This window comes from Trachurus trachurus (genome assembly GCF_905171665.1).
Source record: "Trachurus trachurus genome assembly, chromosome: 18".
Lineage (NCBI taxonomy): Eukaryota > Metazoa > Chordata > Actinopteri > Carangiformes > Carangidae > Trachurus > Trachurus trachurus.
This window is the reverse complement of record NC_139909.1, coordinates 5,225,598-5,243,965: the sequence shown is the minus strand read 5'-3', so window position 1 is coordinate 5,243,965 and position 18,368 is coordinate 5,225,598. Positions and strand designations below refer to the sequence as shown.

The 18,368-nt window shown below is 44.4% G+C and overlaps 2 protein-coding genes across 3 annotated transcripts; one reads left to right on the top strand and one right to left on the bottom strand.

Moving 5' to 3' along the window:
* The first annotated feature begins 2,106 nt into the window (after positions 1-2,106).
* LOC311001350 (ceramide-1-phosphate transfer protein-like) lies at positions 2,107-9,722 on the top strand. 2 transcript variants are annotated; one of them, XM_083992422.1, is made up of 7 exons: positions 2,107-2,347; positions 2,835-2,899; positions 3,206-3,387; positions 3,544-3,691; positions 6,690-6,886; positions 6,974-7,218; positions 9,617-9,722. In XM_083992422.1, exons 1-6 carry the CDS (start codon positions 2,257-2,259, stop codon positions 7,200-7,202), a joined length of 912 nt encoding a protein of 303 aa, XP_083848548.1. In that variant the 5' UTR covers positions 2,107-2,256; the 3' UTR covers positions 7,203-7,218; positions 9,617-9,722. The 2 variants fall into 2 exon arrangements, with proteins under 2 accessions (XP_083848548.1, XP_083848547.1); XM_083992421.1 differs by lacking the exon at positions 9,617-9,722 and adding an exon at positions 9,476-9,613 and having other exon boundaries at positions 2,108-2,347.
* On the bottom strand, positions 7,660-16,109 carry LOC311001564 (uncharacterized protein; the record flags this gene model as incomplete). Its single annotated transcript, XM_083992648.1, has 10 exons — positions 7,660-9,801; positions 10,989-11,137; positions 11,225-11,469; positions 11,716-11,843; positions 11,941-12,065; positions 12,191-12,432; positions 12,527-12,657; positions 14,510-14,657; positions 14,829-14,912; positions 15,860-16,109. The coding sequence occupies 10 exons, from the start codon at positions 16,107-16,109 to the stop codon at positions 8,562-8,564; spliced, it is 2,742 nt and encodes a 913-aa protein (XP_083848774.1). The 3' UTR covers positions 7,660-8,561.
* Positions 16,110-18,368: the final 2,259 nt, after the last annotated feature.

Genomic DNA, 18,368 nt, shown 5'->3' with positions numbered 1-18,368 from the left:
GACTCACCTGAGTAAATAATCAGTGGTTTGTCAATGGCACAATCAAACTCAGACACTTTAAAATCCATATAATCAACTTTAAATAAAACAATAATGATAAAAAAAGAGTTAAATCCAACTTGTCTAGAAAAAAATTGGACCATTTCATATATCAACTGTACAATTGATATGAAGACTCGGATGAATAGTTGATTGAAAATAAGTTGGATTAATTGTCTTGTCAAAATTGAATGTCTTTGTTGTTGCTTGAACAAATCACTGTTTGAAGATGTCAAACAATATTTTCTGACACCTAAATCGATTGATTAATGGTGACAAAACATCACAATGTTACTGTATTGATGACTCCAAACCCCAAAGACGACAGTTTTTCTGTTCTTCCATCACTTCACACTCTGATGTTTCAATCACTCAGGACATTTTTTTTTTTTTATGGCAATAATGTTAAAGACCTTTTCAACAATGTTTATCTTCAAGGTGGAAGAAAAAAGTTGAAAGAACAAATTACTAGTTAGTTGTTGAGTTACTGAAATATCCTTCTTACCTAAAAAGGCCGATAATCCCCTTTACACGATCTTAATTCCTCTTAAATTAATCACAAACACCTTTTTCCACCACATTCGTCTGTTTTTAAACTTTTCCCAAACTCCAAACCCTCCCACTCCCTTAGCATTTTAACGAAGCTCAATTCTCCCTTTTAAAAAATATCACTAACAAACCCTTACGTTATAGCTTTTAGTTTTACACATTTCAATCGTTTTGCCAACAAAATTAACAGTAAGGATTTTAAGACAAATCCTTATTGCACCTTAAAAATGTTTACCTCTTGTCATAGAAACCCTTTATTAGTCTTATTATAAATTAGTATTCTTTAGCTTTACCTTGAAAACAAGCACAAGCATGAGTATGCACAGATATTTTTGCACAAGCACAAAACACATCGACTCATTTCTTAAAGACATCAATCAATCGGTTGCAAGTGTTTTGGAGTTGTTGATGAAAAAGATGATCCATCGCGTGTCTCTTAACGTCTTTTTGAACCTGCAGGTGCTACATGTGTCATTTTACCATCAATAAATCATGTTCTCATCAGTGTTTGGACACTTTTTTTGTTTTGTTAATGAACTTCAAGAAACTTTTTTGGCATGGCTGAGGTACAGTGACATAAAAACACACCAGGTTCTATGGTGCTTCAGTTCCTCTAATGTCCACTAGATGGAGCCTCAGACACATTTTTCACATGTCCTACTTGCTTGTGGACTCAACTCTTCTTTCAAAACTTCACATTATAATAAAAAAGAAATTGTAAGTGTGTAGGATTATGGGATATTGTGTTTGTTAGAGGCAGTTTTCAAAAATATAAGAAAAAAGAAAAAAAGGGTCTCCCGCACACTGTCAAAACACTTGCAAAAGACTTTAATTCTTGAAAAGAGCTAATCTTGGAGCCAGGCTCAAGTTCAATTGCAAGTAAGAGGGTGCAAACAACAAAAAATCCAAAAGGATAAATGCAGTCAAGATGTGGAGGCTGATGCACACCTAAAAAATCTTGAAAAACAGGTGCGTTGGAGCATAGGATGGGAAATATTGACAATAAGACAGAAAAAAACAGCTGTCCCTATAGAAAGATAATAAGTTGGTGACACACTGGACTTATTTACCAAGTACAAGAGACAAAAACATAAAGAATGTGATACACAAGCGGTTTTTTAAAGAGATGAAAAGTGAAAAGTGCTCATAAAGAGACACTGAACTAATTCAAAGAGACACAACGAACTCCAAAGAAAGAACTTATTGGTAATGACCTCAAAGGGACCAAAAATTGGTGTCAACGTCAAACAAACACAATACAAAAAGACACAAAATAAGCTGCTTCTGTTTCCTGACATTATTCCATTGTTTAGTGAATTTCCCAAGTTCAGGTGTTCCTGAACGCACCCTTAAATACGTCTGATTACAGTCAGAGATAATAAAACCGGCTGAACGAAGGTCACGTGCAAAGGTCGTCTTGAGGTGTGTGTGTGTGTGTGTGTGGGAGTGAGCGAACAAACAACCTTTAACCCCAACGAGAGAGAGAGAGAGAGAGAGAGAGCGAGAGAGAGAGAGCATGTGGTGACCGGTGACGGCTTGTAAACAATGTGTTTGCTTGAACTCGTGTTTGTGTGTCTAAGTGTGAGTGAGAGTGAGGCGGTCTGAGGGAAAGTGTGTGTTCTACTTGTGTTTTGTTGGTTGTTGTTGTTGTTGCACTTTGTGGTCGCCATGGTTTTCCTCAGACGGACGGCGCTGCTCCGGTACCTGCTGCTGTCGGCCATGTTGGCGCTGCTCCTCTTCGTCAGCTCCTTCTGGCTCCGTGAGTGTCTCTGAAACATTTTGACTCCACCTCTCATTGGCTCGGTTAGCGTCAGTGGAGGAAAGTAACTGAGTACTTTTACTCAACCACAACTTTAAGGTACTTGTGTGGTACTTTGTGCTCCCACTTTGACAAATGTAATTAAAAAAACGTTTATAAAGTACGATTAAACCAGACGTCCCCAAACTCTTTGGTTTGTGAATGAAGCTGGAAATGTTAATTATCTAATTAAGAGACGGGTTAATGCTGCTGTTTATGAATGAGTTGAATTCTACAAATATTATAGTTCATACAATAAATCAATGAAGACAATTTCATATTTACTGTATTGCACACACAAACTATTGCATTAAATATTAAACTGTCATTATTAATTGTTTATAACTATTATGGAAGAATTGAATTTGTCCCAGTAGAGAAATAAAGTATCTTTCCATCTAGACTCATTGTAAACTTGTGAACTCATTCAGTTTTTCTTTCTCTTCAGCTCAGGGTGGAGCCAGTGAGTGTGGCAGCGCCTGGCAGCCATGTCTGAGTGGTTACCGCCAAACAGTACGACTATCACACTCACACACACACACACACACACACACACACACACACACACACACACACACACACACACACACACACACACACACACACACACACACACACACACACACACACACACACACACACACACACACACACACACAATAATGTATTTGCAGTAAAATGTAGGTGGTGCACACATTGTACTAAGTGAGATGTAGAAACTGTAACCTAACCTAACCAGATTCTAAATCAAAATTTTGAAAAGTAAAGTTAATAGCTGTCCTGTACATTTTACATCTTCTGAATCACTTCCTCCTTCAGGCCGAGCCTCCATTGTTCCCTGAGGAGTGGGCGGATCTTGGTGGAGCGCCGCCCCTCATTAAGGAGTGTCCCGGCCAATCGTTTCAGGCCTGGCGTCTGCTGCTGCACTTAAAGTCCAGTATGATGGAGGAAGGCGACGTCCTGCTGGAGCCGTACCTGCATGGCTGGGATGAGCTCCTCAAGTACTCACATTATATATAATATATACTATATGTTTCATACTTTTAGTAGCTCAAAATCTCTTTAAAAAAAAAATATATATATATTAATACAATTTCTAATGACTAGAGATAGATAATACATTTATTAAAATCTGATTTGCCTCCTTGTGTTTCCAGTTTCATGGAGTCTCTGGGGACAATGGTCAGTTTCTTCTCTCAGAAGGTCAGGGAAAAGGTCGTACTGATACGAGACCTGTCACTCAAACGCACCGCAGAGGATCATGGGAAACTACAAACTCCGTCTTCTTTTGGACTAAAGGCCGGGGTGAGACAAAAATAAAAGAATATAAGATAAGATCTCTACCTCCAGTAGGCTCACCACCCGCAGGAAGCTTCAGAAGGGGCCGGTGCTGTGTGATTCGGTTGGCGGTCGTGGGCGGGGGCCCCGACGACCCAATCCCTGGACAACGACTCTGGCCGTGGGGATGTGGAGTGTCACCTCGCTGGGGGAGAAAGAGTCTGAGCTAGTGTGGGAGGTTGAGCTGTATCGGCTAGAGATAGTCGGGCTCATCTCCACGCACAGTTGGGGCAACTCCTAGAGAGAGGCTGGACTCTCTTCTACTCTGGAGTTGCCCGTGGTGAGAGGCGGCGAGCTGGTGTGGGCTTGCTCATAGCTCCCCAACTCAGCCGCCATGTGTTGGAGTTCTCCCCGCTGAACAAGAGGGTTGCCTTCCTGTGCCTTCGGGTCGGGGATAGGTGCAGTGTATCTAGCCTTTTTGGAGGCCCTGGGTGGGGTACTGGAAGGTGCTCCACCTGGGGGCTCCATCGTTCTACTGGGGGACTTCAACGCTCAGGTGGTCTCAGGTCTCAGACACCACCTATCTCCAATTTACAATGCTGCCCTTCATCCCTTCCCAGGAGATTCAACAATCTAGCCTCAAAGAATAACAACTGTTCACAAGTGGCAAGTGACTCCAACGACTGTCGTTATAACACAATTATTATTACAATAGCACACTAACGAAGTCGAAACCAACTTTCCACCAAAGACAGTCACTTAAATGACGATTTAACCTCCTTTGAGATACTATGACTTGGACAAATGAGAATATGCACAGGCTTCCTCAGGTGGGTTGCGACAGTGTTACCTGGAAGGGTGTGATTGGGAGGAACGGCCTCCCCGATCTGAACCCGAGCGGTACTAGCCATAGTTTGTCCATAACAAACACCATGTTTGAGCATAAGGGTGTCCATCAGTGCACGTGGCACCAGGACACCCTCGGCCGGAGGTCAATGATCGACTTTGTAGTCGTGTCATCTGACCTCCGGCCGTGTGTCTTGGACACTCAGGTGAAGAGAGGGGCTGAGCTGTCAACTGATCAGTGAGTTGGATCCGCTGGCAGGGGAGGAAGCTGGACAGACTTGGAAGACCCAAGCGTATCGTGAGGGTTTGCTGGGAACGTCTGGTGGAATCCCCTGTCAGGGAGGTCTTCAACTCCCACCTCCGGGAGAGCTTTGACCAGATACCGAGGGAGGCTGGGGACATTGAGTCAGAGTGGACCATGTTCTCCACTTCCATTGTTGATGCGACTGTTCGAAGCTGTGGCCGTAAGGTCTCCGGTGCCTGCCGTGGCGACAATCCCTGAACCGGAAGTAAGGGATGCCGTCAAGCGGAAGGAGGAGTCCTATCGAGGCTGGTTGGCTCAGGGGACTCCTGAGGCTGGAGTATGGGGTTGGAGACCCTCTGCTGAGGGCTGTACGGTCCCTGTACGACCGGAGTAGGAGTTTGCTTCACATTGCCGGCAGTAAGTCAGACCTGTTCCCAGTGCGCGTTGGACTCCGGCAGGGCTGCCCTTTGTCACTGGTTCTGTTTATTATTTTTATGGACAGAATTTCTAGGCGGAGGGGGTCCGGTTCGATTTCATCTCTGCTTTTCGCAGATGATGATGAGCACCAGTCGCTCCAAGTGGAGTGTGAGATTGACAGGCGCAGCAGCCGCAGTAATGCGGTTGTTGTATCGGTCTGTCGTGGTAAAGAAGGACCTGAGCCGAAAGGCGAAGTTCTCAATTTACCGGTCAATCTATGGCCCTACCCTCACCTATGGTCATGTAAGGCAAGGCAAGGCAAGGCAATTTTATTTGTATAGCCCGTTTTTACAAACAGTTTGTCTCAAAGGGCTTTACATGGCATCGTAACAGCATCCTCTGTCCTTAGACCCTCACATCGACTGAGGAAAAACTCCATGGAAACCCTTTTAACAGGGAAAAACAGGAGAAACCTCAGGGTGAGCAACAGAGGAGGGATCCCTCACCCAGGACGGACAGACGTGCAATAGATGTTGTTACAGACAAGAAAACAGTTTACAGTTTGTCACAGAATGTGCGGAATATGGAAATGTTAGCAGGGGTTGATGAGGGCAGTCTCTGGTGAGGGGAGGGGGGGGGCAGGGAGAGCCGGTCAGCTCGATGGGAGGACTGGGTGGCAGACTGGTCCATGGGAAGGGAGGGGAGGCCGGTCTAACGGCAGGGGAAGGGGTGGGAGGGGGGCGATGCAGGCCGCGGCTGGTGCAGAGAGATGGAGCTCCGGTGGATCTGCGGAAACACAGAGACAGTGCGAGACACCAAGGCCAAACTACAATGTACTATTCATGTACTCTGGGTCATGACCGAAAGAACAAGTTCCTGGATACAGGGGCGGCGTTTAGCTCACTGGGTAGAGTTGCCGCCCCATGTTGAGGCTCAGTCCTCGGTGCAGGCGGCCCCGGTTCGAGTCCCACGTCGGACGGCCCTTTCCTGCGTGTCATTCCCCCACTCTCTGCCTCCCACTTTCCTGTCTCTCTCTCGACTGCACTATTAATTAAAGGCAATAAAAACCCCAAAAATATACTTAAAAAAAAAAAAAGATCCTGGATACAAGCAACATGAGGAGCTCTGTCACCCGGGAGGAGCTCGGAGTAGAGCCGCTGCTCCTCCACATCGAGAGGAGCCAGCTGAGGTGGCCTGGGCATCTGTATCGGATGCCCCCTGGACACCTCCCTAGGGAGGTGTTCCGGGTATGTCCCGCTGGGAGGAGCCTCAAGGAAGACCCAGGACACGCTGGAGCGACTACGTCACTCGGCTGGCCTGGGAACGCCTTGGGATTCTCCCGGAAGAGCTGGAGGAAGGGTCCGGGGAGAGGGAAGTCTGGGTGTCCCTGCTCAAACGGTTGCCCCCGCGACCCGGACCCAGATAAGCGGAAGAAGATGGATGGATGGATGGATCTCTAAACATGCCAAAGATGTTAGTTGGGGGTTTGAGTTATTTTTTTTACTTTTTCTTCTGGAGGTGTATCGGTCGGCGCGGTCCATGGTGGAGGCGGAGCTTAAAGGAGGCTTGGTCAACTTTGACCGTCGTACAGATTCGGGCTGCAGGACGCTGCTGCGGCTGCATCGGTCTCTGCTGTGGTTGAAGCTGATGTTGGAGGGTTTGGCTGAAGGACCGGACGCAGACGGACGCTTCAAAACACCCGGCGAGCTCAGCAGGTAATAACAGTGCCGTTACATCCACAGTTTCCACGCCCCGGTTGAAGCATCAAACCTTCAGTCGGTCCGTCTTTTGTCCCCCCCCAGAGATGCCTACAAGGTGGCGTTGGCCCCCCACCACCCCTGGGTGCTGCGTCAGGCCGCTGAGTTCGTCTTCCTCGCCCTGCCGGACCGACGGTACTTCTTGCAGCTGGTTTGTGTTGAAGACCAGAGCGAGGCGGCGCCAGTCCTCCGCATCATCATCCACGCCCTGACGCTGGTTCATGCACGGACTCAACGGATCCTCGCCGAATACGACATGTTGGAGCTTCCCTGACGTAGACGACATGACGGTACGTAGGGAAGTTAACGTTATGTTTTTTTAAAGCAGATGTAAGCGATCTGGTCGTTTTGGCTAACTTTTTGTCAGCCGATGGAGTTAGCAGTCCCCGCCCTCGTCATGGATCTATTGGTCCTCGTCCCTACGTCATCATATTCACGCGCATCCCTTGGCTGCACACACAGCCCTTCATGCCGTTCTCTCTCCTCATTGGATAAAGGTTGTAGGATACAAGAAGTTTTCTCCTCGGCTTACAGCAGAGCAGAGTGACTGACAGACCCGTGTTTCGGACCAAACACTCTATGTAAGTGATTGCCATCGGAAGATATAACTATTTAAGACTTATATTAACACAAATATTCCGCTTACTTCTGCATTAAATACGATGACAGAACTTCAACCTTTTTTCAGAATGTAGTTTAATATTGTAACATTCGCCATGGCAACAAGCAGGTTCATATTTTCTACATGTTAGCTTGTCTGTTAGTTGCAGATGTAAAAAAAAACAAACAAAGAAACAACAACATAAAAGTTAAAAGTTGAGTAACACACAACAAAAAAAAAACATGCACTTTAAGGCACCGCATGTTGCAATCAGGACCACGTGGGATTTGGCAAGAGTTTTTATAAGCAAGAAAATCAACGTTTAAAGAGGAACTAAGCAGGATTTTCCCGTGGCTCTGCTACATTTTTACTTTAATTAAAAAGCTCCGGAGTAATCGTGATAGCAAACAAATGCACATGGATGAGAGGAGCGTTAGCAAAACAGCGGAAAAGCGAGCGGACTTGCATAGTTACCCTTTAAGAGTTGATTAAGTGAATTTAACCCACTTGGTTGAAGAAAGCGTCTCTTTCTCCACACACCATGAATGCAACATTAGTTACAGTGAAATAAGAAGCAACATTGAGATAAACTGAGTAAAAACATCAGCTGTACAGTTTCAGACTTGAACTTCACCTTCTACACAACAATATTTATTTAAGAAGTGTTTAAGTTTGACTGATTTTCTTACATGAGCAGTGAATAGTACAGTAAGAACAGCGACAGTCTGTACAGCTGAGAGGTGCAGCAGGTCTGGAATCAGCACAAGGTGATTAAAGCTGACTTTATTGGAGTTTGACCTGAGCGTTCGTATTATAACCTCTTAACTTGTTTTATCATTTTGGCAGGAAATCTTTATCACAAAATACGAAACATGAAATGTTGAAACATAGAGCAGCCGTACGTTTAAACTTTGTCAACATGAAGCACAGTAGGAGAAAAGGAGGAAATGATTGTGAAAGAGAAAAGCCTGAAGTCAGTTTTTTCCGCGCTTGGACCAACGGGTTTAAGGTTTGTCGGACACAACTAGTCCTTCAGGATGTGGACGGATCCAGAAACGAGTCTTCTTCCGCCTGGTGACTTTTCATGTGCGTCTTCAGACAGTGGCTCTGCGTGAACGCTTTATCACACAGCGAGCACTTGTACGGTCTCTCTCCGTTGTGAGTCCTCATGTGGACAGTCAGGTGCTCTTGGCGAGAACACGCCTTCCCACAAACCCCGCACACGAACAGTTTGATTCCCAGGTGGCTGCGGACGTGGTTGTTCAGGTGAGTTTTGCGTTTAAAGTAGCGTCCGCACTCTGAGCAGCCGTACGGCGCCTCGCCGGTGTGGACCCGCATGTGGGCCTTTAGCTCGCCGTTGGATATGAAGCCCTTGCTGCACATGATGCAGATGAACGGCCGCTCGTTGCTGTGCGTCTTAATGTGAATATTCAGAGAGCTGTTCGACACGAAGGTCTTGCAGCAGATGTGGCAGAGGTATGGCCGGTCTCTCACCGTGTGGGTCTTCTCGTGCGACCGCAATGTGCCGAGGATTTTGAAACGCTTCCCGCAAACCTCGCAGCCGTAGCGCCTCTCGCCCGAGTGCGTCGCCTTGTGCCGGGTTAGGGACCGGAGATCGTAAACGGACTTTCCGCAAATGTTGCAGAGGTACCGGTCTCCGCCCGTGTGCACCTTGCTGTGAGCTTTGAGCTGCGCCTTCAGGCCGAACGCTTTGGGGCAAACGTCGCACTTGTGAGGTTTGTCATTCACGTGGATCCAGCGGTGGACGCTCAGGCTGGAGTTGCGGGCGAAGGCTTTGCCGCAGACATCGCATTTAAAAGGTTGGTTTCCCGTGTGTCGGGCGGTATGGCAGTTTAGTCCGGAGACGGTGGAGAAAGATTTTCCGCAGTGCGAGCAGATGTGTGTTTCTTGGTAGCTTCTAAGATGTTTCTTCAACTCTTCCACAGATTCGAAGCGCTCGCCGCACACTCCGCAGACACCCTGTGCCTCGTCCATGTGACTCCAGGCGTGTTTGATCAAGCTGCCTCGTACCATGTACCATACTCCACACACCTTACAGGGCGTCTTACTCCTCTCCATGTCAGCAGCTGGACGCCCTCGACGCCTACGAATCAACGTCCTCTTTGGCAAACGCTGCTCAAGATCTGGTTTCCAGTCGTCGTCGTCCCTGTCGAGCGCCTGGTCTCCATCTTTGTCGACGCCCTCGGCGACGTCTTCGTCGTCGGTTTCCATGTTGTGTTGTGACGTCGAGCTGCTGGCACGAACTGACCTGCTGTGGAGGGAAAATCAAAAATTACTTTGTTGACTTGGTGTTTATGTTTTTAATTTAACCATTTCATGACCTGTATTAAGTTTAACCCCGACATGACGCCATCTCAATGTCGCTAAGTGCTAAGTCTGCACCTGGCAACATTGACAAAGCATCTGTAACATCATTAGTGTTGATGTGCTACAGATACACTCCGGCCTTAAAATTCATATTTGTTTGGTAGAAGAACCAACAAAAAACACGGTACCATCATCATTTAAAACTTTTTCAATTTAAAAAACTCTTATTTTAAATAAAATAACCCATATTGCAGTAGGTTTTTTTTTTTTGAGCATGTCTGGGGTAAGATGAAGATGGAGGCTTGGAAGATGAAACCAAAGAATCTTGATGAACTCTGGGAGTCCTGCAAGACTGCTCTCCTTGCCATTCCAGATAACTTAATAAGTTATTTGAGTCATTGCCAAACCGTATGGAAGTAGTCCTCCAAGCTCATGGGAGTCATATTTACGATATACAGTATATACTTTTTTTTTTTCACAATGCATAACTTGATGTTCTTGTAGCAAGTTTGTGTGGTCAAAATAAAGTATATGAATAATTTCCACATTATTTTTGTATGCAACAAGACTTTTGTCCAACAAAAGGGCTTTTGCAATTCATATGAGCCATTTCTACAGTAATTCGAATTGATCGAGTACAAGTCAGGTTATTATTTGTCGTTCCTACAATACGGATAAACGACAAGACTTTTGTCAGTGACTGTAAATGCAAAATATTTATGTCTTTTCTCTTTTTTTTTGTCTGTAATATTCACTTGGTTTACAGTTTATCTGGTACATGTGGGTAACAATACCTACTACACACTGTTTCTAGTGACAATGCTGATGTTATCGAGCTGTTTAAATATGTTGTGTGTGTTGTTATTAGTTTCACTGTTTGCTGTTTGTTTCTCTTTTGTCTTTGATTTTAGTTTAAATTGTTGTTTTACATGATGATGTCGTGTTCACCAAGAAAAGTAAAGCTGCTGCCTGAATAAAGAATGAACAAAATGATAAATAAAATCAATTCTGCAATAAATCCTTCACTGAACTCTGTTGTTCATGGTGTTTTTCCTAGACCAGAGAAGTTTGAACACTAAAACACTGCCAAACAACATCAAACACAAAATTTCCATCTTTTTTATAAATCACCTTGAACCTGGTCCAGAGTCATCATTTTTAATCACAACGGCAACAGCGGATGAAGAATCATCATCGGCATCATCACCATCGTCATGGACGGTGGCATCGTTTGTTGGTAAAAGGTTGAGCTCTTCCTCCTCTTCATCTTCCTCACCTGTCTACAAGAGTTTGATTATTTAACTTCATTACCTTTAACTTGTATACCTTTGTATGGTATGGAGCTTTATGACAAACATCGACAGCACCTTAAGTCTGATGTAGACCATGCTCTTGGAGATCCTGGTGGGCCTCATGCTCCTGTAGATCTCCTCTGGTGTGATGGTTTTCACTCGGAGCCTCTGGAGCCTTCGGCTTCTATCGGACTTGAACATGTTAAACTGTTTGTTGTCTCCCACCAGCTGAGGGAACGTAGATCGGAGCAGGTCCAGGAAGTCGGCCTCCTGTAGACCGCGAGGACACTGCAGCTCCTGGGTGGAGGATTTCATGAACACTGAAGCAGAAGACGGAGGTTTACGACTTTGTTCAACATCTAGAAACAAACTTTTCATAGTGGGCTGTATGCACAGCTCCACCACTTCCTGAATTTAAGGCAGGTCCTTCATTTCCTGTCTTACATTACTGGACAAACTGATTAATCCAGGTGTGTCTGACCATTGTGACTACTCAGACACAATGCAGGAAGTGGTGGAGCTGTGCATAGAGCCCATTGATGAGTTTCTGTTTTCTTCATGTTTACCGTTCTTTGAGAGCACGTCTGACTGGGAGTCCTCCAGCAGGCAGATCCTGAGGAAGTGATGGGTCGGTTCCTCGCCGAGTCGTGGTCGACCACACCTCCTCCTCTCAGACTGATCGTTGAGAGACAAACTGAAAGAGAAAAAGGTCGCTTTTAAATGTGGTTCATGATCAGATAAGATTTAAAACATCTTCAAGTCGGAGTTCTCCGCGATCCAAGAAAACAAACCTCGTCAACGAGTCGCTTTGGTCAGGTGTCACGGAGGCGGAGCTGGATGGAGAATCTCCATCGGCATCGTCCGGTTTCTGTGGAGGACGAAGGTCGTCACTGCCGGTCTGAGGATCCTCTCCTGTCTGACAAAAGATCCACAATCGTACTTAAACCAAACAGCTCCAAAGACCAAATTTACACCTCAGCCACTCCTTTTTGGGAGAACAGATGGATTCATCGAGGTTCGGTCAATGGAAGAAGACGGTACCTTCAGGCGGATGTAGAGCGCCGACCGCCCCGCCCCGGTGGTTCTGATGCTCCTGTAGATCTCCTCTGGTGTCAGGGTCGAGACCTTCAGAGGCTGAAGTCTCCGGCTTCTGTCGGTGGTGAAGATGTCAAACGGTTTATCGGCTGCCAGCTGAGGGAACTCGGACCTCAGCAAGTTCAGGAAGTCCGACTCCTGGACACCACAAGGACACTGCAGCTCCCGAACCGGACACTTTCTAAACACTAGAGCACAGAGGGGGAAACGCAGTTTGAGGTTATATGAACCTTTGAACCGATCTGATTTCACTGTGTGACTCTAGTGTTTTGTAAAACTGACTTTTATTTGAGAGCACATCGCCCTGCACATTCTCCAGGATGCAGATCCTGAAATCCAGATGGGTCTGAGTGTCGCTTTTTGGGGGTCTGCCGGGCTTCCTCCTGGCAGATCGAACTCTGGGGGAAAACTTCCTGGAGGAGGAAGAAGATCAGCAGGATGTTGACATGAGCTGAATCAAGATTATAGAAAAGTCTTGTCTCCAAAGACCTGTCTTCAAGGCAAGGCAAGGCAATTTTATTTGTATAGCCCGTTTTCACAAACAGTTTGTCTCAAAGGGCTTCACAACAGCCATCAGAACCCACCATTGCACTTTATACACACTTACAGGATTTTCTTCCCTTAATACTCGAAGGTTATTGCACTGGTACACCTTAATCTACAAGGCTATTTTAGGCAAGCTGCCGCACTACGTCTGTTCTAAGTTTATTGCTGTCCAGCTGACACATAATCTTAGAGCCAACAGTTGGCTGCGATTTAAGGTCCCCCATATGAGGACCGAGTTAGGGATGAAGACCCTCTCTCACTTTGGGCCATGGTCTTGGAATGACCTACAAGCCAGGATGAGATTGGGCTCTCTCATCCCTCTTTCTGGCTTCAAACACACAATCTCAGAACTTTTAGTCACCAGCTGCACCAGTGACAATTCATTTAATTCTGTAATTGTGCTATTCGTTTGATGTTTGTCTCTTTGTTACCTTGATCTTGTTGTGTATGTTTTGCTTGTATCTGTACTTCCTGACCAGGACATCCTTGAAAAAGAGATTGTTAAATCTCAATGGATCCTTCCTTGATAAATAAAGGTTAAATTTAAAAATTTAAAAAAAATAGCATCATAACAACATCCTCTGTCCTTAGACCCTCACATCCACTGAGGAAAAACTCCATGGAAAACCCTTTTAACAGGGAAAAATCTGAGAAACCTCAGGGTGAGCAACAGAGGAGGGATCCCTCACCCAGGACGGACAGACGTGCAATAGATGTTGTTACAGACAAGAAGACAATTTACAACAGAGAATGCGAGAAACATGAAAATGTTAACGGCTGAAGGAGGAAGCTTCTGGTAGGCAAGCGAGGCAGGGAGAGCAGGGCAGCTTAATGGGAGGACTGGATAGCAGACTGGTTCATGGGAAGGGAGGGCAGGCCGGTTTAACAGCAGGGGAAAAGGGGGGGGGGCAATGCAAGCGGCGGCTGGTGCAGAGAGATGGAGCTCCGGTGGATCTGTGGTAACACAGAGAGAGTGCGAGACACCAAGGCCAAACTATGAAGTGCAACAGATAATGATAATGACAGTTCAAAATGTGCTGAGAGGAGAGGAGAGGAGATGGAGAGAAGAGGAGAGGAGAGAGCGGGGAGGAGAGGAGAGGAAAGGAGGGGAGAGGAGAGAGGAGGGGAGGAGAGGAAAGAGTGGGTAGGAGAGGAAAGGAGAGGAGGGGAGGAGAGGAGATGGAGAGGAGATGAGAAGAGATAGAGAGAGCGGGGAGGAGAGGAGAGGAGAGAGCGGAGAGGAGAGGAGAGGAGAGGGCTCCATGTAACCAGATGTGTCCCCCAGCAGTCTAAGTCTATAGCAGCGTAGCTATCCACTTTTTTCCGAACGTCAAAAATGTAAGCCTGTTTTGCCGGTTTTGCTCTTCCAGTGGAATTTTATGTTTACGTTTCCATGGTTTCGGTAGTCGCGGTAAATGCATGGATTTCTTTTTCTTTTTTTTTCAATGAAAATCTGTAAAACGCATGGATCATCACACCAGCTTTTAACAGTGGATATCACACAAATTGACATCCGTGTTAAAAGCCAGCGTTAATAGATCCATGCGTTTACCGCAACTATGACAACGACTGAAAACCATGGAAACGTAACGTACAATTCCACCAAACCGGCAAAACCGGAAGCCGGTTTTGACCATAGATGACGTTCGGAAACTTGTGGATAAAATGGTTCACTGGACCTTGAGGGACCAAACCAGTAAAAAGGTGTCTTGATGTCACCTTGATGGTGTTTCATAATCGGGGTCCCGCAGATCTTCTCGTTTCTGTCTGCAGCTCGTCGCTTGTTGCATCGATGGCTGCTCCTCTTCATCTACGTCATCTTCGTCATCGAACCACATTAGACCCAGACTCCCAGTGTCCTCCACATCTGGACAGAAATAGAAAGTCCTGATTTTTTTTTTGGGACAGTTGGAAACCCCTATGATCTGTGCATTACCCGCCGCAGCATATTGTCTGCATATCGTCACCCTAAACATAGAAATCGGGGAGTAAAAAGTAAATCTTTCTTCACCCACAGTTGTAAAATATAAGGACACACCTGTCTGCTGTGTCTGCTGCTCCTCTTCCTCTTCACCTTCACTTACAACGACCACTTCATGACTCCCCGGATCTGGGATCAGTGCTGTGAGGTTTCAGAGGTAAAAAAAAAAAAAAATCAGACAGTTTCTCTCAATCAACAAATGCAAAGTTATTTTGAGTTATTTTTAGTCCTTAAACCAAATGTAAATTTACCGAATTATGTCAAATTCAACAAAACACAACTTAAAGGAAAAACACTGTCAAAGTGAATATTAGGTAAAGAAATAAAGTTAGGAACATTTACATAGAGAAGGTGTAATGTAACATTTAAGTTAATTAAAGTGTCGGTTTAATTTAAACTCTGACAGTGAGCAAATAAACTTTAAAATAAGGGTTTAATTTTTAAAAGTTTAAAGGTCAGGGCTTATGAATCACTTAACAATTTCACAAGATGTACAAAAACTGATTCAACTTTTTGTTTTATGTGCAGGTCACAACTTGTCCACGAGAGAGTTTTGGAGTTGTTGAATTGTGTATTGTGTACCCTCAACGAGGGAAAGACGGTAAAACATGGGTCAGGTAAACAATATGACATCACCATGACAACACACTGTCACGCCTGTATTGTTTTGCCTCGTCCGACCACTTGTTTACATAGACATGCAGTGTCTGTTGTCTGTCTGACGTCTGCCCGATTTCACGTGAATGCAACATCAAGAATACGTTCCGGCGCACCGCTAGATGGGGGTAATTCCTACATATTATACCTTTAAATTAGTTTGTTTCTTTAATGAAATTCAACAAAGCAACTCAGAAAACTTGTATAATGAACAAAAATAAGTTATTTACTTGATTTACTGATTATGATGCAGAATTTGAGTATTGATGCTGTAAGGAAAGAAAGGTGTGTCTGTCAACAAAGGAACTTTAAAATCTTTGTTTGTTTATTTGTTTACTATGAACATATCACGTGTTAAAGACCAAGCGTTTGTGAGTCTATGTTTTTAATTATTTATCTGTTTATTTATTCATAACTTTCCGTGCACCGACCTCTCCTCTCCAGTTTGACCCGCGGCTGCAGCACCTCCAGTTGCCTCCTCTGCCGGGCGATCTCCTGCCTGAAGCCCGACGCCTCCTCCTCGTATCCGGCCAAGGTTCTCTCCACCACCGCCAGGATCTCCTGCGCGGCCGTGCTCAGCTTCTCGGTGACGATCCCTCTCAGTATTTCGGCCTTGGACATGTTGTCGAGGCCGCAGGGGCCATCGGGAGCCCCGCCGCTCCGCTTCATCCAGTAAAACATGTTGATGCGTGTTTTTATTCACAAGGTTTTTTTGATACAGCTTCTCACATCAAAGCGAAAGTGGTTCCAGGTTGTGATGCAGCCTCGAAAAGTGTCCGACTAGAAACACAAACCAAAGAGAGCGGAACCAAAGCTGTGATAGCCTACTTTTCTCACCGAGTCATTTGAGGCAAAGTTTTATTAATGTTACACAGCCTAATGTATAGGATCTTAATAAGATTTGAAGTTTGTAGCTTCATTCCCAACAGTAAAACTCATCAAAACAGCCTGACCCTGAAAAGTGTAGCCTTCATAAACATGTAAAATATATCATAATACATTTTTTATTTATTTTGATAAAATAATAATACATTCTTTCATATATTTAGAATTTAGACAATAATAAATAAAAACGAAAATAGTTCTCTCCGAATTGTAGTGGGATAGGGAGTATAAAGCAGCATATTATTAAAGATCTCTAGATAATTCATATTTAGTTTACAATTTACAATGTAACATTTGGCTTATTATGCATGTAAATTGTAAATCAAATCATGATATAATCACATGATTTACATAGCCTACACTAGTAAGTGAAAGCTGAATTTTACATCATATCATTAAAAAAAGAAAACAACCAAATGTGTCAAATATCAACTCAAATTCCTCCACATCAATTTAAAATTCCTCAGAAATTTTTAATTGATACAGAGCATAAGGGCAATTATTAGTGATTATGTTTTGTACTCATTTTCTGAATTTGAAAAGGAGCTCAAATGATATATACAAGTATATTTGAATAAATTACAATGTTTCATATACATGATAGTAAACCATGTAATATATAAACACAATGTAGATTATATTATATAAAAAGAAAAAAAATTCCTCTGTTTTGTGGTGGAGTATAAAAAAACAACCAGTAAAACTGAGTCAGTGGAAAAATATATTTAATCCAAAAATCAAAGCGACTGCACGCAGGTCGAGCAGTTTGAGACATTCACATGTTCAAATAAAGAAAACCAGTTGACAACATTCAAAATCAATGGCCTCCATCTTTATTTAAAATCACCTGAAACCAGGAAGTTTAAATACATCCTAAACTAAGTTGCCACGGAGACGTGAGAACCAGAGGTGAGTTTTCCAATCACTGTATTGTGAACTTTATCTCTTCTCACTGAGCGAGCACTTTGTTAGGAACACCAGCTTCTCTGAGCTTTTTGTTTTATGAATTAAACACAAATAAAAACATCAATGAAAAACAAATGTAAACGTTTTGGTAGAAACAAATAAACAAAAACATCAGAACACTACTTTAAAGGGATACGCCAACATTTTTTTTGTGTGTGTCTTGCCCCACTCCCGAGTCCATGACAAGCAGATAGACACCATCCTTTCAACTGTGCGTGCAGTAACAAGGGAGATAGAGCCGTATCGCCATAATTAGCTTAGCTCAAACGCTGGAAGTGCATCGGTAGTGTTAGCCTGCCTCCACCTAAAGTCGCTTTTAGCTTAGCTCAAACGCTGGAAGTGTATAGGTAGTGTTAGCCTGCCTCCTACCTGAAGTCGCTAATTAGTTTAGCTCAAACGCTGGAAGTGCATCGGTAGTGTTAGCCTGCCTCCTACCCAAGCCGAAATCAGCCGTCAGAAGCTCTAAACTCTGTAAATATATCACTTTATCAACATTTCAAACATTTTTAGGCGAGAAAGTAGCCGTTTAGATCAGCAATGTGTCGTTAATTTGTCTAAATACCAGCTGTTTACAATTTTGTTCGGACGAATTTGGCGCTACTCAAGCTAGCCGTTGTGACCAACGCACTTCCGGTTACTTTTACAAAATAAAACTCCCGTTGCCCTTTACATACAGAAAACCATGACGATAGAATTTGTGCTTTTACTTTGAAACAGGAAGCTAACCTACCCTCGATGTAGCTAGCTTGAACCAAAATAAACCGTCTTTGCTTGAACCCTCCGTTTTGACCGATCTCGTTCCGTTAGCGGCATTTGACCGCTCAAGATGCCTTACCGGAGAGTTTTGTCAGCTCTGAGACGAAGATCGGCCCGCCGGTTTCCGTTTAGAGTTGCTGAAGAGTTTCTCTGATGACTTTAGGTGGAGGCAGGCTAACACTACCTATACACTTCCAGTGTTTGAGCAAAGCTAATTAGTGACTTTAGGTGGAGGCAGGCTAACACTACCTATACACTTCCAGCGTTTGAGCTAAGCTAATTAGCGGTGTGCCAGCTCTGCCCGTATCTCCCTTGTTACTGCACACACAGTTG

Excerpts from the sequence above, each read along its gene's own strand:
- LOC311001350 (XM_083992422.1), top strand. The coding sequence starts at position 2,257 with ATGGTTTTCCTCAGACGGACGGCGCTGCTCCGGTACCTGCTGCTGTCG. Across the intron at positions 2,900-3,205 it reads TGAGTGGTTACCGCCAAACA|GCCGAGCCTCCATTGTTCCC; the intron begins GTACGACTATCA and ends TTCCTCCTTCAG. Across the intron at positions 6,887-6,973 it reads ACACCCGGCGAGCTCAGCAG|AGATGCCTACAAGGTGGCGT; the intron begins GTAATAACAGTG and ends GTCCCCCCCCAG.